This window comes from Saccoglossus kowalevskii, chromosome 9 (assembly GCF_978046115.1).
Source record: "Saccoglossus kowalevskii chromosome 9, keSacKowa6.1, whole genome shotgun sequence".
In the NCBI taxonomy this organism is placed as follows: domain Eukaryota; kingdom Metazoa; phylum Hemichordata; class Enteropneusta; family Harrimaniidae; genus Saccoglossus; species Saccoglossus kowalevskii.
Window position 1 is genome coordinate 26,752,551 of NC_140649.1, and position 25,340 is coordinate 26,777,890.

At 34.3% G+C, this 25,340-nt stretch overlaps 1 protein-coding gene across 1 annotated transcript in view; it reads left to right on the plus strand.

The window, feature by feature from the left end:
- Positions 1-18,809, plus strand: part of LOC144359600 (tyrosine-protein kinase receptor Tie-1-like) — a 72,505-nt gene extending 53,696 nt beyond the window's left edge. The window contains exons 7-13 of the mRNA XM_085504050.1: positions 7,800-7,961; positions 8,911-9,195; positions 12,036-12,365; positions 14,544-14,611; positions 15,056-15,329; positions 17,417-17,637; positions 18,678-18,809. Coding sequence (XP_085360176.1) covers positions 7,800-7,961; positions 8,911-9,195; positions 12,036-12,365; positions 14,544-14,611; positions 15,056-15,329; positions 17,417-17,637; positions 18,678-18,809 — 1,472 coding nt within the window. The remainder of the gene's footprint in view (positions 1-7,799; positions 7,962-8,910; positions 9,196-12,035; positions 12,366-14,543; positions 14,612-15,055; positions 15,330-17,416; positions 17,638-18,677) is intronic.
- Positions 18,810-25,340: the final 6,531 nt, after the last annotated feature.

The window sequence follows — 25,340 nt, forward strand, 5'->3', positions numbered from 1 at the left end:
TATCAGATATGTCAGTTTACTAATGGGTGTAACTACAAAAGGAGAATGTATTAGCAGTCCTGGTGATTGTGATACAGGATGGAGTGGTAATAAGTGTAAAGGTATGACAATGATATCACATCATATATGTCAGTTTACCAATGGGTGTAATTACAAAAGGAGAATGTATTAGCAGTCCTGGTGATTGTGATACAGGATGAAGTGGTAATAAGTGTAAAGGTATGACTATGATATCACATCAGATATGTCAGTTTACCAATGGATGTAATTACAAAAGGAGAATGTATTAGTAGTCCGGGTGATTGTGATACAGGATGGAGTGGTAATAAGTGGGAAGGTGTGACTAAGATACCACATCATATATGTCAGTTTACCAATGGATGTAATTGCAAAAGGAGAATGTATTAGCAGTCCTGGTGATTGTGATACAGGATTGGATGGTAATAAGTGTAAAGGTATGACTATGATATCATATCAGATATGTCAGTTTACTAATGGATGTAATTACAAAAGGAGAATGTATTAGCAGTCCTAGTGATTGTGACACAGGATGGAGTGGTAATAAGTGTAAAGGTATGACTATGATATCACATCAGATATGTCAGTTTACCAATGGGTGTAATACAAAAGGAGAATGTATTAGCAGTCCTGGTGATTGTGATACAGGATAGAGTGGTAATAAGTGTAAAGGTATAACTATGATATCACATCAGATATGTCAGTTTACCAATGGGTGTAATTACAAAAGGAGAATGTATTAGCAGTCCTGATGATTGTGATACAGGATGGAGTGGTAATAAGTGTAAAGGTATAACTATGATATCACATCAGATATGTCAGTTTACCAATGGGTGTAATTACAAAAGGAGAATGTATTAGCAGTCCTGATGATTGCGATACAAGATGGAGTGGTAATAAGTGTAAAGGTATGACTATGATATCACATCATATATGTCAGTTTACCAATGGATGTAATTACAAAAGGAGAATGTATTAGCAGTCCTAGTGATTGTGACACAGGATGGAGTGGTAATAAGTGTAAAGGTATGACTATGATATCACATCAGATATGTCAGTTTACCAATGGGTGTAATTACAAAAGGAGAATGTATTAGCAGTCCTGGTGATTGTGATACAGGATGGAGTGGTAATAAGTGTAAAGGTATGACTATGATATCACATCATATATGTCAGTTTACCAATGGATGTAATTACAAAAGGAGAATGTATTAGCAGTCCTGGTGATTGTGATACAGGATGGAGTGGTAGTAAATGTAAAGGTATGACTATGATATCACTGTATGTCAGTTTACTAATAGGTGTAACTACAAAAGGAGAATGTATTAGCAGTCCTGGTGATTGTGATACAGGATGGAGTGGTAATAAATGTAAAGGTATGACTATGATATCACTGTATGTCAGTTTACTAATAGGTGTAACTACAAAAGGAGAATGTATTAGCAGTCCTGGTGATTGTGATACAGGATGGAGTGGTAATAAGTGTAAAGGTATGACTATGATATCACATCAGATAAGTAAGTTTACCAATGGATGTAACTACAAAAGGAGAATATATTAGCAGTCCTGGCGATTGTGATACTGGATGGAGTGGTAATAAGTGTAAAGGTATGACTATGATATCATATCAGGTATGTCAGTTTACTAATGGGTGTAACTACAAAAGGAGAATGTATTAGCAGTCCTGGTGATTGTGATACAGGATGGAGTGGTGATAAGTGTAAAGGTATGACTATGATATCATATCAGATATGTCAGTTTACTAATGGGTGTAACTACAAAAGGAGAATGTATTAGCAGTCCTGGTGATTGTGATACAGGATGGAGTGGTGATAAGTGTAAAGGTATGACTATGATATCATATCAGATATGTCAGTTTACTAATGGGTGTAACTACAAAAGGAGAATGTATTAGCAGTCCTGGTGATTGTGATACAGGATGGAGTGGTAATAAGTGTAAAGGTATGACAATGATATCACATCATATATGTCAGTTTACCAATGGATGTAATTACAAAAGGAGAATGTATTAGCAGTCCTGGTGATTGTGGTACAGGATGGAGTGGTGATAAGTGTAAAGGTATGACTATGATATCACATCAGATATGTCAGTTTAACAATGGGTGTAATACAAAAGGAGAATGTATTAGCAGTCCTGGTGATTGTGATACAGGATGGAGTGGTAATAAGTGTAAAGGTATGACTATGATATCACATCAGATATGTCAGTTTACCAATGGGTGTAATTACAAAAGGAGAATGTATTAGCAGTCCTGGTGATTGTGATACAGGATGGAGTGGTAATAAGTGTAAAGGTATGACTATGATATCACATCAGATATGTCAGTTTACCAATGGGTGTAATTACAAAAGGAGAATGTATTAGCAGTCCTGGTGATTGTGATACAGGATGGAGTGGTAATAAGTGTAAAGGTATGACTATGATATCACATCATATATGTCAGTTTACCAATGGATGTAATTACAAAAGGAGAATGTATTAGCAGTCCTGGTGATTGTGATACAGGATGGAGTGGTAGTAAATGTAAAGGTATGACTATGATATCACTGTATGTCAGTTTACTAATAGGTGTAACTACAAAAGGAGAATGTATTAGCAGTCCTGGTGATTGTGATACAGGATGGAGTGGTAATAAATGTAAAGGTATGACTATGATATCACTGTATGTCAGTTTACTAATAGGTGTAACTACAAAAGGAGAATGTATTAGCAGTCCTGGTGATCGTGATACAGGATGGAGTGGTAATAAGTGTAAAGGTATGACAATGATATCACATCATATATGTCAGTTTACCAATGGATGTAATTACAAAAGGAGAATGTATTAGCAGTCCTGGTGATTGTGGTACAGGATGGAGTGGTGATAAGTGTAAAGGTATGACTATGATATCACATCAGATATGTCAGTTTAACAATGGGTGTAATACAAAAGGAGAATGTATTAGCAGTCCTGGTGATTGTGATACAGGATGGAGTGGTAATAAGTGTAAAGGTATGACTATGATATCACATCAGATATGTCAGTTTACCAATGGGTGTAATTACAAAAGGAGAATGTATTAGCAGTCCTGGTGATTGTGATACAGGATGGAGTGGTAATAAGTGTAAAGGTATGACTATGATATCACATCAGATATGTCAGTTTACCAATGGGTGTAATTACAAAAGGAGAATGTATTAGCAGTCCTGGTGATTGTGATACAGGATGGAGTGGTAATAAGTGTAAAGGTATGACTATGATATCACATCATATATGTCAGTTTACCAATGGATGTAATTACAAAAGGAGAATGTATTAGCAGTCCTGGTGATTGTGATACAGGATGGAGTGGTAGTAAATGTAAAGGTATGACTATGATATCACTGTATGTCAGTTTACTAATAGGTGTAACTACAAAGGGAGAATGTATTAGCAGTCCTGGTGATTGTGATACAGGATGGAGTGGTAATAAGTGTAAAGGTATGACTATGATATCATATCAGGTATGTCAGTTTACTAATGGGTGTAACTACAAAAGGAGAATGTATTAGCAGTCCTGGTGATTGTGATACAGGATGGAGTGGTAATAAGTGTAAAGATATGACTATGATATCACATCAGATATGTCAGTTTAACAATGGGTGTAATACAAAAGGAGAATGTATTAGCAGTCCTGGTGATTGTGATACAGGATGGAGTGGTAATAAGTGTAAAGGTATGACTATGATATCACATCAGATATGTCAGTTTACCAATGGATGTAATTACAAAAGGAGAATGTATTAGCAGTCCTGGTGATTGTGATACAGGATGGAGTGGTAATAAGTGTAAAGGTATGACTATGATATCACATCAGATATGTCAGTTTACCAATGGGTGTAATTACAAAAGGAGAATGTATTAGCAGTCCTGCTGATTGTGATACAGGATGAAGTGGTAATTAGTGTAAAGGTATGATTATGATATCACATCAGATATGTCAGTTTACTAATGGGTGTATCTACAAAAGGAGGATGTATTAGCAGTCCTGGCGATTGTGATACAGGATGGAGTGGTAATAAATGTAAAGGTATGACTATGATATCACATCAGATATGTCAGTTTACCAATGGGTGTAATTACAAAAGGAGAATGTATTAGCAGTCCTGGTGATTGTGATACAGGATGGAGTGGTAATAAGTGTAAAGGTATGACTATGATATCACATCATATATGTCAGTTTACCAATGGATGTAATTACAAAAGGAGAATGTATTAGCAGTCCTGGTGATTGTGATACAGGATGGAGTGGTAGTAAATGTAAAGGTATGACTATGATATCACTGTATGTCAGTTTACTAATAGGTGTAACTACAAAAGGAGAATGTATTAGCAGTCCTGGTGATTGTGATACAGGATGGAGTGGTAATAAATGTAAAGGTATGACTATGTTATCACTGTATGTCAGTTTACTAATAGGTGTAACTACAAAAGGAGAATGTATTAGCAGTCCTGGTGATTGTGATACAGGATGGAGTGGTAATAAGTGTAAAGGTATGACTATGATATCACATCAGATAAGTAAGTTTACCAATGGATGTAACTACAAAAGGAGAATATATTAGCAGTCCTGGTGATTGTGATACAGGATGGAGTGGTAATAAGTGTAAAGGTATGACTATGATATCACATCAGGTATGTCAGTTTAACAATGGGTGTAATACAAAAGGAGAATGTATTAGCAGTCCTGGTGATTGTGATACAGGATGGAGTGGTAATAAGTGTAAAGGTATGACTATGATATCACATCAGATATGTCAGTTTACCAATGGGTGTAATTACAAAAGGAGAATGTATTAGCAGTCCTGGTGATTGTGATACAGGATGGAGTGGTAATAAGTGTAAAGGTATGACTATGATATCACATCAGATATGTCAGTTTACCAATGGGTGTAATTACAAAAGGAGAATGTATTAGCAGTCCTGGTGATTGTGATACAGGATGAAGTGGTAATAAGTGTAAAGGTATGACTATGATATCACATCAGATATGTCAGTTTACTAATGGGTGTAACTACAAAAGGAGAATGTATTAGCAGTCCTGGCGATTGTGATACAGGATGGAGTGGTAATAAATGTAAAGGTATGACTATGATATCACATCAGATATGTCAGTTTACTAATAGGTGTAACTACAAAAGGAGAATGTATTAGCAGTCCTGGTGATTGTGATACAGGATGGAGTGGTAATAAGTGTAAAGGTATGACTATGATATCACATCAGACATGTCAGTTTACCAATGGGTGTAATTACAAAAGGAGAATGTATTAGCAGTCCTGGTGATTGTGATACAGGATGAAGTGGTAATAAGTGTAAAGGTATGACTATGATATCACATCAGATATGTCAGTTTACTAATGGGTGTAACTACAAAAGGAGAATGTATTAGCAGTCCTGGCGATTGTGATACAGGATGGAGTGGTAATTAATGTAAAGGTATGACTATGATATCACATCAGATATGTCAGTTTACTAATAGGTGTAACTACAAAAGGAGAATGTATTAGCAGTCCTGGTGATTGTGATACAGGATGGAGTGGTAATAAGTGTAAAGGTATGACTATGATATCACATCAGATAAGTAAGTTTACCAATGGATGTAACTACAAAAGGAGAATGTATTAGCAGTCCTGGCGATTGTGGTACTGGATGGAGTGGTAATAAGTGTAAAGGTATGACTATGATATCATATCAGGTATGTCAGTTTACTAATGGGTGTAGGTGTAACTACAAAAGGAGAATGTATTAACAGTCCTGGTGATTGTGATACAGGATGGAGTGGTAATAAGTGTAAAGGTATGACTACGATATCACATCAGATATGTCAGTTTACCAATGGGTGTAATACAAAAGGAGAATGTATTAGCAGTCCTAGTGACTGTGATACAGGATGGAGTGGTAATAAGTGTAAAGGTATGACTACGATATCACATCAAATATGTCAGTTTAACAATGGGTGTAATACAAAAGGAGAATGTATTAGCAGTCCTGGTGATTGTGATACAGGATGGAGTGGTAATAAGTGTAAAGGTATGACTATGATATCACATCAGATATGTCAGTTTAACAATGGGTGTAATACAAAAGGAGAATGTATTAGCAGTCCTAGTGACTGTGATACAGGATGGAGTGGTAATAAGTGTAAAGGTATGACTATGATATCACATCAGATATGTCAGTTTAACAATGGGTGTAATACAAAAGGAGAATGTATTAGCAGTCCTAGTGACTGTGATACAGGATGGAGTGGTAATAAGTGTAAAGGTATGACTACGATATCACATCAGATATGTCAGTTTAACAATGGGTGTAATACAAAAGGAGAATGTATTAGCAGTCCTAGTGGCTGTGATACAGGATGGAGTGGTAATAAGTGTAAAGGTATGACTACGATATCACATCAGATATGTCAGTTTAACAATGGGTGTAATACAAAAGGAGAATGTATTAGCAGTCCTTAGTAGTGACTGTGATACAGGATGGAGTGGTAATAAGTGTAAAGGTATGACTATGATATCCCTTCAGATAGCATAATGGACATATCAGTTTATCAATAGGATGAATTACAAAATGTATTTTACATAACACATCATATTATACGTGATACAATTCAAAATGTTCAAATGGTGGCTATTTTAGTGATAAAAAATCACCAAAATCAAACATTTCTGTCATTCTGGAACCGGATCTCAGTCATGCATGGACATATTTAATTCTAACATGTTTTAACTTTACACATGTATAAACATTTGCACATGCATGCTTTAGAATCTGATTCAAGATGGCTGATTGCCATTTTGTGTTAGAAATGCATTACATGTATTATTGTAATGGGCAGAATAAAGGAAAAAATTGTACAAATAAAGTGGCTTCATGTTGTATCCTGTCTGTCAGATGAGTGTAAATAATTTGGCATGAATGTTGACAGTTTTGAAAAGTCTCGAAAATAGAGTAATTTTGTGTGAAAATTGTTCTTATTCATTCATATTATTAGTGAAGACAATTATCATAAAACAGTTACTGTAACATTAATTGGTCTTCTGATCTGGCACTCACATGGCATTTGATTGTAGCAGCGATGTTTAATCACATGCCTGTCACTTAGTAGTACAGCACTGTAATACAATGTTGCAGTTCATTATCCAATCGCAATTGTTTTAATGGGTTTCCCTGTTGATCATGACACCCATGTTCGAAATGAAACTGGTCGGAAATCCTGCTGTAAAAATAGAATCCATTACATTTGTGGGCTCATAAACAATATGTAGTATGAGTTCATAATACTATTTAAAGTGCCTGTGAAATGCCTGCAATTTTCTGGCCCAAAATCATTTATTGGTATATCAATATTATAATTGTTTATGCTATTAAGTACAAAATAAATTTATAAAGTGAAAAAATGGGTTTCAAGCCCAATCTATGCCAATTTTATTTTTATGTATTTTAAAACGAGGCGCCTCATTATTGTCTCATTTGCATACTCAAATATCCCTTGCGACATACATGTAAGAAGGGGAACTTGCTGGTCAGCATGCATAGCTGATGATGTATATAAGGCACATTAAACAGAACGTTTGGCGTTTGGTGGCACACTTTTACTTCGGCCAAAAACAGTCGACTGTTTCAGGATAGGTGGGGGTGGTTTAAACATGAGCAATATCTCGGATACGACAAACACAAATGTGTGATTGGGCAATTCACAGGCACTTTAATTTAATTTAATGTTTCATTGTTTTCAGTTCCCTCCTTTTGTCCTAATGGTTTATATGGTAAATTATGCAACTATAATTGTCATTGTAAAAACAATGCAGCATGTGTTAAGAACACTGGTGTTTGTCCAAATGGAGATTGTGCGCCAGGATGGATAAATCTAAATACTAGAGATTCTGATTGTCAACAAGGTTTGTATTTCAAATCACTGGTTTCCATGGTGAATTATGTAACTATAATTGTCATTGTGAAAACAATGCAGCGTGTAATAAGAACACTGGTGTTTGTCCAAATGAAGATTGTGCACCAGGATGGATAAATCTAGATACTATACATTCTGATTGTCAACAAGGTTTGTTTTTCAAATCACTGGTTTCTATGGTGAATTATGTAACTATAATTGTCATTGTAAAAACGATGTAGCATGTGATAAGAACACTGGTGTTTGTCCAAATGGAGATTGTGCACCAGGATGGATAAATCTAGATACTATACATTCTGATTGTCAACAAGGTTTGTATTTCAAATCACTGGTTTCCATGGTGAATTATGCAACTACAGTGTATAATTGTCACTGAGAAAACAATGCAGCTGATAAAAATACTGGTATTCATTCAAATAGAGTTGGTACACCAGGATGAATACTTGTGGTTGTTCTTGTGCAGTTATAAAAGGCTAGAGTCTTCTCAAAAGTCATGTGATCTATAACAGGACATTGGGCTGTATGTGTTATTCAGTTAGTTTGATAACTTGACTTTATCTGTCATTATATATGTGCATGGCCATATACTCGGGACACAGACAGGGCATTTATTTAGTGTATATAAATAACTTCAATGCTAGTGAGTATAGCAATGGGATATCCCTTACACTGCAATATAAAGTATCTTCAACATTTAACATCTTTATTCTTTTATCAGAGGCAAAGTACTTGTCATGATTGCGAGTTGTAATTATATTGTTGGTTTACTTGTATGTATGTGCTTGGCTGTTTGCTCGTATCATGTGAGTTTCGTAGTTGTTGCATTTGATACATGGCGCATATATACTACTTCGTATGTCAAACTCTATACTGGTATCTGTTAAAATAGCTTTAATGTGATTACTAATCTTGAGTTGTTTTTGTACTATTTTATGTAGATGGTAGTCCTAAACATAAAAGCTTTTCCTATCACAAAGTCAACCCTGGTGAAGAAACGCATTTCATCTGTGGAATCATTGGGAATCCTGTGGTATCAAATAATGAAATGAAATTATGGAAACTGGGTACAACTGACTTCCTGTCTCCTACTACCTATAATGATGGTGACAAATACACAGCTATTGGAAATTTCACTGTTGCTGTTGTTCAGAATGATGATGTATTTTTCTGTGGTGCTCCTGATATTGAATATACCGGATTCTCTGTTACTTTACAACTGTATGGTAAGTTTATATATATAATAACAATTATAATAATTAACTTTATTGCTATTATATACCTTATATACCTTATTATAGACGATTATATATAGAATTTTGAGTAAAATGCAATACAGATGTGAAGAAAAACAAGCAATTAAAGTGAGAATAAAAATACACACAAGAAAATTAAAAAAAAATTACAAGCAAATAAAAAGTAGGGGGAAAAAAACGGTAATTGGATTGTTTTCCATATTTGTGTTTGTGAATATTTGGTTTACTAATGCATGTACAATGTACATGACCTTATTTTGAGATAGTTGTTTTCAGTTTTTCCTCTTGTTTTGAAACAGTTTCCTATGTATTTTGGTATTTGTATTATTGTTTTCTCATCTTCATTATTTAAAACATTTTAGTTTTTTAGCTCCGCTGTCGACTTTGTCGAGTGGAGCTTATCATATGAGTGATTGTCTGTCGTCGTTCATGTCAATGTTTTACTTTTTCGACTTCTTCTTGAAAACTACGAGCCTGAATGCTTTGATACTTGGTGTATATGTACCTTGGGTAGACCCTTCCTCAGATTTGTTCATTTCGTGATGATATCTTCAATTCTCTAATTTTGGTGAATACTTTTGTCATTTTTGGTAAAAAATGATATTTTCGACTTCTTGTTAAAAACCGCAAGTCCAATTGCTTTCATTTGGTATTACATATATAGGTACTACATGTGGGTCCTCTCTCAGATTTGTTCATGTCATGATGATATCTTTAATTCTCTAAATTTAGTGATTATTTTTTTAATTTTTGGTAAAAAGTGATATTTTCGACTTCTTGTTGAAAACCGCAAGTCTGTTTGCTTTTATATTACATATATAGGTACTACATGTGGACCTCTCTCAGATTTGTTAATTTCCTGGTGATATCTTCAATTCTCTAATTTGGGTGAATATTTTTGTCATTTTTGGTGAAAAGTGATATTTTTGAATTCTTGTTGAAAACAGCAAGTCCAATTGCTTTGATATTACATATATAGGTCCTACATGTGGTCCTCTCTCAGATTTGTTCATGTTATGATGATATCTTTAATTCTCTAAATTTAGTGAATATTTTTTTAAATTTTGGTAAAAAGTGATATTTTCGACTTCTTGTTGAAAACCAATAGTCTGATTGCTTTTATATTACATATATAGGTACTACATGTGGACCTCTTTCAGATTTGTTAATATCCTGGTGATATCTTCAATTATCTAATTTTGATGATCATTTTTGGTGAAAAGTGATATTTTTGAATTCTTGTTGAAAACAGCAAGTCCTGTTACTTTGATACTATACATATTGTTCATTCTCTAATGACATCTTCTGTTCTTTAATTGCAATGTGCATTGCTAACAGCAGAGCTATCTCAGCCGACAGGCTGCTTGTTTTTATTTTTTGCTAAATGTGGAGGTGATAACAGCTGATAAAATTGTAATCACTATAAAATAGTAGTGTTGTTTGTCTGCTAATATAGCATATTAATAATCTGTAAAAACTTTATACAGCATCTGTGTATGCGAGTTTTTTTCTTAAATAGTTAACTTATTGAGACAAAATGTGTGATCGTCATGCTGGCACCAAACACCAATGTAGAGTGCATGTGAAGTATAGGCATACAATACATATGATATGACTTTGTCAAGCATTTATTTATTATTCCCTAATATTGTAACTGGGGGGGGGGGGAAGCATCACAAGTATTGTAGAGTATTACAATATTTTCTTATTTAAAATAAGAAAATATTGTAATCCCATGCACAAGCCAAGTTTTCGTGTCTAGTTTCTGAAAATCAATATGTATTTTTTATTTGATTTCATCATGAATTTCTTTTTGATTTTGGTTTGAAAAGCGTATTCATGTTTCTCTCTGCATTTTGATGTTGATGATTCAGGTCAAGATTGTCATCCCAAAACTTGTTATGGAGAGAAATGATTTGTTAGTAGATTTTATATGAACTGTTACATACATGTATAGTGTTGAAATCTTAGTATTAATTGTAATTTTACATGCATGGTCTACTGATAAGAAAATGTATATGAACATAATCTGTTGTTTCAGTAGTGTGACAACTCACAGGAATGTTATTATAACATTACAAACATGATGGTGTGTTCTAATGTTTCAGTTACCCATTTACAAGCAAAATAAAATATCATTTAATGTTTAGTTTGAACAGCTGAAACTTGATGAAGATAGTTTCACCAGAACTAATGACATACCGTTATAGTAATCAGGGGTTTTTATAGAAAAAAAAACTGCAAGAGGGAGCACTGCAATTCAGTGGGGCCATCAAGTGGAGGAGATACATGTATGGTTCTCCCTACCAGGATGTGGAGTTTTTGATAATTCTAAGTTAAAATGGAGCATTCTATGGCTTCCTTTGGGCCAAAATTACTATCAGACAGGTCACAGTTGAAGACTGTGGCCACATGTGATCCCTGGTCATTCAGAATTTTATGGTTGCCAGAGGATCTGCTCCCCAGGGTAAGGAATGCATGGCCATGGCATGAGGGCACTGCGCCCCTGTTCCCTTGTTTAAAAAAATCCCTGGTAATGATTCAAATGACTTAGAACAAAAAAGGTTTAAAAGTGTTTTCTAGTTGCTCACTGTTCACTATATTACCATGTTAGGAATAACTTGGCTTACTCAGGTGGTGATTCTGTGCTTCTGTGTAGCATAAAATGTTTAGACTAAAAAAAATCATCCTTTTTTGTATACTTCTACCTCTTAGATGCTAAAATGATTTTGTATCTAATGCAAAGTAACAGATCACTTTAACTTGAAGCTAGATTAGATATAAACCATGTCTATTACTTTTTTCATCAGATCTGCCAAGATTTCAGACTAGCAACAAGCCACAAGTATCAGATAGTCAATCTGACCAGCTTACTGTGACCTGGAACAAATGGACTACTGATGATATTGGAGAAGGTCCAGTTGAATCTTATAAAGTATACTACAGAGAGAGTGGTGAGAGTGACTGGATATCAGGTCAAGTTATATCAGTCAGTGATTCAAGTCAGATGAGTTATACATCAACCATCACAGGATTACAATGGTCTACTCAATATGAAATTACAGTGACTGTTAAAAGACCGGGTCCACTTGGTGAAGGAAGTAAAGACACTACTATAACAGAAACTACACTGTGTGCAAGTATGTGGAATTATACTCATAATTTAATTTTATGCTAGCTCTAGTGTATGTGTGTCATTTTTAGTTCCTGTTTGGATGCAGTGGGGACTTATGAACTTATGACTTCTGTACGTTCAGGCGTGCAAGCATTTGGACCTGTATCTTAGACATGCCTGGACCAATTACATTCAAAACTTCACACATACATGATACATAATATTATACATATGCACATCAATTTGTTTCACAATCTGATTCAAGATGGCCAAATGGCAGCCATTTTTGTACTGAAAAGTCATCAAAATCAAGTAATTCTCAGTCGTTTATGGATGGATTTTGTTCAAACTTGGTACATGTACATACATTAGACATTATGGATCCCTGATGCACGTCATTTTGTTAGTCCTCGTTCGGACACAGTCTAAAAACGGCGTCTGTGTGTGCGTGCGTGCATGCATGCATGCGTTCGGACCTGTATCTTAGAAATGCCTGGACCAATCACAATAAAACTTCACACATACATCATACAAGATATTATACATATGCACGTCAATTTGTTTCACGATCTTATTCAAAATGGCCGAATGGCAACAAAAACCGTATCCAGTCCATAAAGGTTTTATCATATACCTTATAGGAAAAAAAAGTCTTTAGTTATGTTATTTTTCGCTCGTCTGGCCCAAAAGAAAACTTATTTGATTTCATCTGGGTTTCGATTCAGGCCTTTTTACTGGCACGGATTTATACGAAGAATTTTAAACGACGCAAAAGCGTCAACATCTCTCACACAATAGACAAAAGAATGTCACTAAATATATCCACAAATAACGTTTTAATGAAACAGCAACTGAACGTAAATTTATAACTTACAATATTTTAACGCATTATAAACTTTCTTTCTTAAGAATGGACACTACAGTCCAGCTAAGTTGGTCATTTACTGATGTTGTAGGTAGAGACATGTTGATTTCACAGTTGTTAAAAACCGTAGTCGGTGAACGAGAAACAAATGCTTGACAAGAAACAGTTTAGTTTACAGTTCGAGATTCTGGAGTAGCTCAACTAAGAATATCTGAAATGCGCCGATGATCTTCCGTTGAGAGACAGTCAGCTGGCATCGGTGTCGCTGAGTGTATCCAGCAACACCGATGCCAGCTGAATGTGAGTATCGTAGTGCTGTAAACTTGACACATTTTTGTGACCAGTTATATTTATGATTGGTTGTGGTGGAATGCAGGCTTTTGTCAGGGTAATAATGAGTCCAACTGGTCTTTCGGTATATTTCCCATCCACAGAATAATATCGTCAGCCATTATCCAAGCGCAGACTCAAATTACATGCGTTGTTTGTGAACAGAAAGTAGTTCCAGAAAATAGATGCATTTACCAAATATGGCAAACGGGGCCCGGGCGTGATATGGAAAATTATTGCACGGCTCGCGCATCGGGATTCCCATAGCGTTACGAGGCCGGGCAATACGAGGTATATGATAAATCATCTAAAGGCTTAGATATAGACAAAAATGATAGTGCATATGCCATACCAATGTTTGTTTGAAAGATTACTAGATGGCTAGTTTCACTGTTGTGATTTATTTCTATTATGACTAATGAAAATATTGTTCAGTCACGCTAATGAACTGTGATTACTCAGAATGCTCATAATGATGTAGGCTAGAGCACCACATCTCAGTTTTTCTTCATCTGCAAAATATTGATCACCTGATAATCTTTTAGCCAAACATTGGGACGACATATGCAGTACCACATACAGCTTGAATTGAAACACAACTTGTATGTACAAATGTAGCTAGTGGGTCAGTGGGCTCTAGTATGCACATATGGTGTGTTCGATTATGCAAATTTAGAAAGCGAAGGCAATATTTTAGCTGACCTATACTTTCCAGCGTCTTAAAAAAAATGTACAATAATAAGGTTATTAACGAAATACTGGAATTTAGGTAACTATGTCATATGCTTCAGTATATATGCTCCGCGATTATTTGCTTTGTGTTTCCATTTATCAGTTAGTTATAGTTATAGTCAAGGGTCAAACAGAATACAATAACGAAAATTATTGTAATGCTCATAGGTTACAGAGCAAGGCATTTAATAATATACAGTATCCTTAGCAATCCTTCTATTGATCATGTATTATTATTATTCGATGTATTTACATGGCAGATCAATTGTATTACAGCCCCGCAAAAACCAACAATTCAGAATGTATTATCACCTGAGTTGAAACAACTTGAAGTTCATGTCCAGGTAATCATTTATTGATTCAACTAATTACTACTGCAAGCGTAGGATTGCTTATGATTTTGGTAAATCAAGAATATAGAAATTTGCATAATAGTTTTTTTTTTGAGTCTCCATTGAACCATTTGTGTTCAGCTGCATTTGTAAGAATTTCAATTTTTTTAGAAATATATTATGCAAATTTTGAAAGCAAAACCCAATGTGAAAAAAGGGGGATTATCGATCCAAGGCCATTGTCTCCTAATTAAGATTTTGACTGAGTTAAACGATAATGGGATAATAAGTTGACAGATTATTCAAATCTGTTCAACTGTAAGTACAGCTGTTCTATAAGATTAAGTTTTATAAATGTACATTACAATTTACATGTAACTAGTCACAAATTTATTGCATACACATGAACCAATTTGTATTGACATCTTCAAATGTGTCGTTGTTTCAATATTCCAGGTTCCTGATAGTAGTGATATAAAGTGTAAAAAAGATGGTGTGGATGGCTACATTGATTACATTGAAGTGAAGTATAGGAAGACAGGTACAGAGGATGAATATGAAATGGGAAAGATAGAAGTTTACGAAGAAATTGTAACGGGTACAAAAGTTATCACATTTACTGAAGAATCATTACTACCATACACAGAGTATGAAGTCATTGCTCTGCTTAAAAATGCTGATGCTACAAGTCCACAGAGTAATTCAGTGACTGTTGTGTCACATGAGGATGGTAAGTTGATTTATCATTCACAACTAGGAATAGCAATACATCACCATAATGTAATAATTGATGAAGTAAATATATGAAATATTTTTTTACAATAAAATTCATCAACCTGTAAAATGCCATATGAACATTATAAGTCTGTCTACATAATACATTTTCAAACAAATTTGAACACTTTCATTTGTCTACATCCAACTCAAAAACTATATAGCCATACTGAAATAAAATCCATGCCTCTTAACACAAATGATTGCATAGACTCAAATAATTTTTGCTGAAATTGTGACCTCTTATATTTAACAACATTATGATTACAAGCAGGAAAGGAGGTGTGATCACTCGGGGAGTATGTGATCACCTCCACTATGCAACGGTAGACACAATCACCATACTGCCTCAGTGATTACTTTGCGGTATTCTCATGATAACTTCAGTGTTCAATTTTGAGCAGAATCTATGTTTCATCAATATTTTTTATGGATTGGGTTTCTTTAGTCCGTTCATCCATCAGTGCATCCATCAAACACCTGTTGGCATTCTGAGGTTCTGTGACTGTTCCACTGGTATCTAAAAAATCACTTATTTGATTTTGATGAAACTTGGTACGTAATGGGCTTATGCACAAACTTAATTTGATTTGGCTTCAAATCTGAACATATTAGTTGCCAAATTTCCACTGATATCTCAAGTACTAATGATCACATTTCAATGAAACTTGGTACATTGATGCTCTAGGACCATGCACAGACCTGATTAGTTTTGGGTGAAAACCCATGAATATTAATTACCTAATTCGCATGGTAATTCACCAGTTGTTAGCTGTTCCATGACTCTTCCACTGATTTCCCAAAAATTACTTCATGGATTTGATTGGTTTTCGGTAATTATCGCATTAATTAACTAATTTGCATAATGACTTTCGGTAGTAAATTTTTGGCTTTTCCATATCTCAGTACTAATCATGTAATCATTGTATGTGACATTGCGCAGACCTTATAGGTTTTACATTAAAATCTGTGCATATTACTTACCTGAGTTGCATGATAATTTTCAGCATTTCCATCAATATTTCAAGTACTTAACAACTTCTTTTAATAACAATGCAACGATCTAATTATTTTGGGTTGATATACATCCATAATAATTACCTAATTTGAATAATAATTTACTTTTTGGCTTTCCAACGATTTTTTTAAGAATTAATCATCGCATCATAATGAAACCTGGTACATTTGTTTCCTGGAACAACACAGACCTGATTGGTTTAGATTGAAATCTGTGCATAATACTTACATAATAATTGATTCTGTTACTGAGGCAGTATATTATAAGTTGATTTTTGTCAAAATTGTATGCAATTTGGCTGCTCAGCATCCATTTTGTTTGCTGAAAATCATTAATTTTGCATTTTTTTAGTTTCTGTTCAGACACTGTCCAAAACGGGGATTTGGATTGACCTCTGTGCGTGCGTGTGTGTGTGTGTGTCCATGCATACATACATACATCAAGACCTATATCTTAGACATGCCTGGACTGATTACAATCAAACACCACACATACATCATACATAATATTATATATATATGCACATCAATTTGTTTCATGATCTGATTCAAGATGGCCGAATGTGACCATATTAGTGCTAAAAAATCATCAAAATCAAGCAATTCTCTGTCGTTTATAGATGGATTTTGTTCATACACTAGACAATGTGGGGCCCTGATGCACAGCTTTTTGTATTCTGATCCGATTCAAAATAGCTTACTCGTGGCCGTTTTTGTTTTATTAATGCTTTTCCAGAGCAATATCTTATAATGAGGACAAGCACTTGTTTGACGATCAGATACAAAATGACTGAATGTCAAACATTTTAATGTTAAAAAATCATCATAATCAAGCATCAGCTTTCATATCTCTCATGGTTATGTTCTAACTATATTACTATAAACAAAACTATATATCTTAAATTCGGTAACAAACAAAAACTGCCATGCATGGCTTGTCTACTTTTACAATATGTGATAATCTAATTAACCCAATGGTATAATAACAGTCTATTACATAACATAGTGTATGTGTTTGTATTACAGTTCCTTCTAAGCCTAGAAATGTAACACTACAACCAGCAGTGCATACAATTACTGTTACATGGCTAGAACCAGAACCTCCCAATGGTATATTAACAGCCTATAAAATAATATATTGGAAATCCAATGATGAGAATGATAAAATAGATATTCTGGTAGATATTGGTGATTTGAATGAACATAGTATAGATAATCTGGAGTATAATGTTCTCTATACTATACAAGTAAGTTCATACAAAGTTATATTGCTACACATGGAGTCTAGATCTTATATGTTAATCAAAGTATAGTAATCAGCTAATATCTTGCATTTCATCATAAAGATTTTACTTCAGCAGTTAACTCAATTGAAGCCTATATCAAAGAATGGATTCCACAAAACAAACTGAAACTTAACGACTTAAAAATCGAAGTATTGCTCATCCAAATTTACCAGGTTTTCTGATCAAATTGACAATGTCACAATTTGCTTTAGTTACTTCTGCACATAATGTCTGAGTAACACACGCAATATCCACATAAGTAATACATGCAAAGCCATGCACTACCACCTTCGTCGCATTTGTTGCATCAGCAAATACCTCAGCACACTTTAATTCATGAAATACACTCTTATGGGAATTCACTTTTATTTGGACTACTTCAAAGACCCCCAAACACAGCTGCTAGAGTCCTCACCATCTGACATGCGTCAAGTCACTGATGTCAACTTATATAGAAAAAGACTGAAAACATATTTATTCAACAAAGCTTACAGCATTATTGAACAGAACTTTGTTTTGAATCTAGCTTCTTTACAAATGTTTCTGGTTGATTGATTCATTGATAGTATTATAAAGCTAAAATATAAAGTACAACAAATGTACATGTACATCCATTCTTTCAATATTCTGTTGTACTAGTTATGATACCGTGAAGTCATTAGATGGGTGCATTAGGTGGCATGAGTGAGTGCAGTGATGTAGGCTGTTCTAACACATTCTATTTTATGCATGTCGAAGAGGGGGTCAAGCTTAAATCTAATCATTTCATTTGGATTTGAATGAGACTGCATAATACTGCACAAGACTACATGCCATATTCTACCCTATATAAGTGAATGAGTGTTTGGGTGAGTGCAAGCTGTAGTCTTTCAGTTCTATTTCAAATACTGGTAGATGTTTAAAAAGAGTTAAAAATGTATGTATCTTATTTGTATATTAAGATTTGTATGCCAAGTACAATAGCTTCTTAAATTGTGTGCTGCCTATATGTTTTTATTCAGGTATCTGCCTTTACCAGTGTTGGAGAAGGTGAATACAGTGATAAATTGAGTATTCAGACAACAGAAGCAAGTAAGATTCTTATCATTCATGTAATTCTCAGCTATAATCATTTTTGGCTCAACGGACCATAGGTCCGCTGAGCCTATGTGATAGGTTTCTGTCCTGCGTCTGTCGTCCGTCTATCTATCTATCTATCTGTCTGTGCACGACTTTTTCTCAAAAACCGCCGAACCGTTTGATTCGATTTTTGGTGTGTGGATGCCTTGATGAGTGTAGATGGTAATTTGTTCATGAGAAGTCGATCTGCCAAAAATTATGCAAATTAGCCCCCCCTCTAAAATGTCTTCTATGCTACTGTGGCAGTCTGTAGTGAGAGCGCCTTCTATAGTATGGTGTTGGAATAACTTTGTTCATGAATAAGTCTGTGCGTCCCTGTGTCGGTCAGCATGGCGGTTTAGTGTGTCATGTTCGAATTGTTTTCGTTTGTGTGGGCTAGTCGATTCTCCTGTTAAATCGACTGAATGCCTTCCAAAGACTGAACTAAAGTGGTTATGGATGTTGTGGAACTCTTGGGACAGACGAAATCGTGTTTGCATGGAATTTTACTGGCAGAAGTCTTTTCCGAAAGTTGTGGTTGTGTGGATCGACCGCAGAGGTTGCAGTCTGCTGTTGCCATTGTGTTGAACGAAACCAGGGTTGAACCAAGTATCCAGGTTCCTGTGAGTTCAATCGTTGACATTTTGAGTTCTGTACGCCAGTATTAACTGTTTCGAGTAGATCGACCTGACCAATTATGTTGTCCCGTCGAGATTTCAACTAAAGTAAAAACTGTTCTTAGTTGTGGAAAAGTCCCGCCATTCGTATCACGTGACTATCTGTTGTCGACATCCAGTCGGACTGACTTGTTTACCATCTCAGACATCTACCAAACTTTGATTCGTGTGACATTCAGCATCAAGTAGAAAGTGCATAAATTGACTGTGACACTGTTGTGCATTTCCCGGATCTACATTGTGATCAAACTTATTATTTTCTTATTATTATAAAGTCTGCATTTAGTGTAATTCGCCTGCACTGGCATTGCGTAACCTTATCAAGCCAGTGTGTAGTTTGCATTTTGCATGATATTTCCTTTCCAATAATTATTTTGTGTCGTATACATTTATTTAGTCCAGAGTTCTTTATCTGGATTGTGTATTTTACTATACATACATATTGTGACTACCATTCTGGTGAGTGATATTACTGAATACTTACCTTAAATTGTGTCATTTTGGTATTCACTTAAACCAAACTATTTCTGACGTATCCTATTGTTGTTATAGTTGATACTTGTAGTGTTACATGCATAATTTGGAACTTTGGCCTGCTTTGCATGTTTAAAATGTATTTTAGATGTCTTTAGTATGCAGTAGTTGAACTCAAGGGTTATTTTATTATTGAATACTTAACTATTTTCTGTTGATATAAACCTGTGAATATACTATTTCAGTAATCGAGTAGGAATTTTTTGTACTTATCTACTGTTATGGCATTGTAGATGACTGCATTGGTTGTGTATTATTTGAACACACAAGTTGCATTACGATAGTCTTAGTGTTTTACAGTTAAGCTGATGTATACTGTTGTATTTAGTACGCCTTCGTTACCGTAAGACTAGATATTAAATAATCTTTTCAATTATAGTAACTTTAAAGTATTTTCCTTTTATTTTACCAAGTACCTGTATTTAATATCAGAGTGCTAATCTCTGTTGTTACTAGCATATACTTCTATGTATCTAGTGAATACTCAGGCATTCGCAGCCTTAGTACCTATTACGTAGTATATATCAGCACTTAGTGTTTCTAGTTAGTAAATACTGTATTGTGTATGTGGTAGCCATTTGTATTGAGTAAGATAGGATTACTGCGTATGCCATACATTCTCTTCAGTACTCTGTACTGATGTGTTGGCCTATATGATTGCAGCAGTTAGTGGCACTATACAGTACTGTGCATAGATATTCCTGTTAGTCATTATAATAGTAACCAGGTAATGAGAAGTATCTTGTAATACATTTTGATAGCACATTACAGAACTTGTAATTGTATTTTTGACTTTTTATTGAGACTTTTATTGAGAAATAACTGCGTTACGTGACACATTACTGTGTATTACTTTATCCACGTAGCATTCATTACGATTGTGTTTCTGTTTGTTATGTGTTAATACAACATTCTAACTTTACATGCAACACTGAGCTGGGTATTTTGTTATCGAACCCGAGTACCCATGACCGCATTTAGCCCACTGCCCTGATATATTACTGTGTGTGTAGCTTACACTACTATGACACTAAGTGGTCTACAGTGCTGATATTTATAGTGCATGTGCCTTGGGTTGTCCTCTATCAGTTTTGTTAATTTGGTAAGGAAATTTTTAAATTTCCTAATTTTGGCGAATATTTTAAAATGAACTTCTTCTTCAAAACCGGTAGCCTGAATGCTTTGATATTTGGTGTGTATGTACCTTGTGTTGACATCTATTAGATTTGTTCATCCCATGGCCATATCTTTAATTCTCTAATTTTGGCAAATATTTTTGTCATTTTTGGTTAAAAATGGAATTTCAACTAACCACTATTACCAATGCTTTGGTGTTAGGCATACATGTGTTTATTATTCCATTGACAACTTTGTGTGGTTGTTTGGCGATATTTCATTTAAAAGTACAAATTTAAACGAAAAGTTGTGGCATATACAGCACTAATCTTTTGTACAATAGCAGTTGAGCAACAGGCCATTGGCCTATTTTTGTACATTGTACTTGTGTATTTATTTGTAACATACAATATATACATGTTTATGACACATCTTAATAATACTTGTAATCACAGTTCCTCATGAACCTGCCAGCATCGATGTACAAAGAACAACTGAAAACAGCATCAAATTCACATGGACAGATCCTGATATATTCAGTGGTGATATTTTACATTATGGGGTAAGTAATTATTAGTCCCTGTTCAGACAATCCAAATACATTGACATTTCAATGTGGAAATGCCTTGGCCACTTACAATCAAACTTTACACACACATCATATGATACTTCTATATCGAGATAGCTGATTGACTGCTATATTAGTGCTAAAAAGTCATTGGAATCGAGCATTTCTGCCATTTCTCAATCCCTCTATCTATTTTGGGTAACAAAAAAAAGGATATACCGGTAACTACAGGTGTGAGAAAAAAAACACGATCATCGATCATCCCCTAACATTGTGAGGGGTGCGGAAATGTAATCACATCATCAACAATTGTGTGCAAGGACAGTACTTAATAGGAAATATGGCAATCGAATTAAAATTCAAAAGCTTGTCAAAATACTTCACCTTAATTCATTTCTTGTGACATAGGCTTCTTTAATGTAGTGTATCATATCAATGAATGTACATGTATTTTAAGACATCAAGATTCCGCTCATGCGATTTGCATATCAGTCATATTAAATACCATGCTAGCATTTATCCATCATCAGTGGAAATATGCATTACATGCTAACCGACCATCACAAACTGCTTGGTTCTAGAACTAATTTTGCTGTGTTTTTTGATGTTCTATAATATGCATTACAAAATAAATTTGAATAGAAAGATAGTGGTTGTCCAAATAGCATAGTAAACAGATATGAAATTTTATTGCTTATTTACAATATTATTAGGTATTAAAAAACTGATTATATTTTTCATGATGCAACAAAATAAACTGCAGTTCATATGTTACAATTTTTAATTATTTTCATTTCATAATAGATAACATATAGATCATCTGAATCTGTTCATTCATCTACTGTGTTGGAATCTAAGGATCTACTTGTTGAGGGCAGTGCTCATACACACACACTAGAAGGATTGCCTCCAGGAACACAGTTTGAAATATCAGTAAATGCAAGTACATCAAAGGGATTTGGTGATCCTAGAACAGTTAGCACTGGTACCAAAATTGGTAAGTTTATCAAATGATTATTAATATAATAATAATTGCTTTGAAGAACAACCTTTAAAAACCTCTGAACGAAATGAAATGCCTCTGTTTATAAATTACATCAAACTCATTCTGATAAAAAGCATTACTTCAACTCATCTCAGAATATCAACAAGTAACTTCCGGAACAGTTGCCAGTAATAATTATTTGAGGAATTAATTTAGTTCATGCAAATTAGGTAGTGTCAGTTGCATATACATGTAACTAGTCAAAATAACATTCAAAAAAGAATGTAGGAACGTTGACAGACATATTAATAGTAATTAACTAAGTTAGTAAATTGAGGAAACGTGAATTTGACCATGAGACGAGATACTGAACTTGGTTCTGATTTTCGTTTTTATTGGAGACATGAATAGTCTATGGAGTGAATTGTGCAATATACCTAACTTTAGAGATTATTGCTATTGTATTATAACAGTATATTGAAAATTTGATAAAACTAGTAAAAAAAAAAGACTTTTACTTGCATCTACTATAAGATCATGATTATGGCCCTTGAACATGAATATTTATAAGAAGAGTATGTAGTTGTACACTGAATGCCAACAAAAATTACATGCGCAACACAGTTCAAATTGAATACAAACTAATTTTTATTTCGTGTGAAAATGAAACTTATCCACAGTGAATAGAGCCGCGTAAACGCAAAAAATGTATTGGAGACATGAATAGTCTAACCAGTACAGGTAGTAGAACATTTAAGATAATGTGGTACATAGTGGCATGGATAATATGTGATAAATGATGGCATTGATAATAATTGCATTTATAGGTGTTGGTGTTTCTGATATTCTGGAGGAGTTTGATGAGAAAAGTGAACTAAACTTAACAGATCACACTGCGACTATTGATTTGAGAAAACCCAAGTCAAACTCAGACATAAAGACTGATACACAACTTATGTAAGTATGATTTATGAACATATTGTATACCGGTATGGTAAATATGTCAACAGTAGTATATACAGATGCCATGGAAACATTCACTTACTCTGGGATAGCACATCATAAAAAAGATGATACATGTACCAGTATGTATACATGCACAGAAAGCAGAAGATTTATAGGACATATATTAAGCCATGCTGTGTCTACTCTCTTTATGCACAAATAACTTAAAATAAGAAAATCTTGAAAGTGGCAATATTTGCTAGCTAAATTTAAAATTTTATCAAAAGTTTGTGCAATTTGTATTAACTTATTCTTTATATGAGTTCTGTAACTATTACTCTGTACATCTGTATACAATTTATGTGGGTGTTAGTATGTCCGAATAAAACATCTTTTCAATCATTAAAATTAAATGGTTTCTATGGCAATAGTAAGTCTTTCATTCCATCTCCCTCACAATGACATTGACTTGCAATTAGTGAATGGATTGTATTGGTTTTATTGATTTATAATATGTTACAATGCTTACATTTTGCTTTGACACCATTTCCAAAAGCCTTTTACCTTGGTCATCATTCTTTATATATAATCTGTTCATGCTTTAGGAGTTACATTCTAGTTGTGGAAGAAGTGAGTCAGAAGAGAAAGCGTGATTTAGAAGAGAATCAGTATATTACAGCATCGTTTCCATTGAATGAAATCCCTGATCAACTTATAGTGGGTAATGATAAGGAATATAATGGTTATATCAATAAACCATTAACACCTGGACAAGAATATGTCATATATGATGGGATTGCAGTGTATACTACAGGGGTAAGATAAATAATTTTAAGTATATCACAGTATCGTTTCCGCTTAATGCGATCCCTGATCAATTAGAAGTGGGTGATGGGAATATAGTAGTTATATCAATAAACCATTAACACCTGGACAAGAATATGTCATATATGATGGGTTTGCAGTGTATACTACAGGGGTAAGATGAATAATTTTAAGTATATCACAGTATCGTTTCCGCCTAATGCAATCCCTGATCAATTAGAAGTGGGTGATGGGAATATAGTGGTTATATCAATAAACCATTAACACCTGGACAAGAATATGTCATATATGATGGGTTTGCAGTGTATACTACAGGGGTAAGATAAATAATTTTAAGTATATCACAGTATCGTTTCCGCCTAATGCAATCCCCGATCAATTAGAAGTGGGTGATGGGAATATAGTGGTTATATCAATAAACCATTAACACCTGGACAACAATATGCCATATATAATGGAGTTGTAGTGTATACTACAGGATAATCAGGAGCCATATCTCATAAATCCTGGACCAATCAAGGTTAAACTTTACACATGCATCACACCTCAGGTCATAGATTTCAATTACTCATTAACTAATTGATATCAAAATGAACATCATTGATCTCACACATGATGGTTTTGCTGCACATCAGTTTGCATTATGATTTTGATTCTAAATGGCCATTGCTTGAACATAAAGCTATTTTATATACATGTAGTTATTTCAGACAACAATTACAAAATATCATCTACTATTTATCATATTTATCAGTCATAGCTGTGTTTATCTGTTTACTTTCATCATGGTTTAGCAGTATATACATGCAGACCAGGAAAACCATGACTATACCTGCTGTATAACACTAGGTGTATTTTTTACACATTGCTAAACTGTAATGGTGTCCTACATATCACATATCACATTATGTTGTTA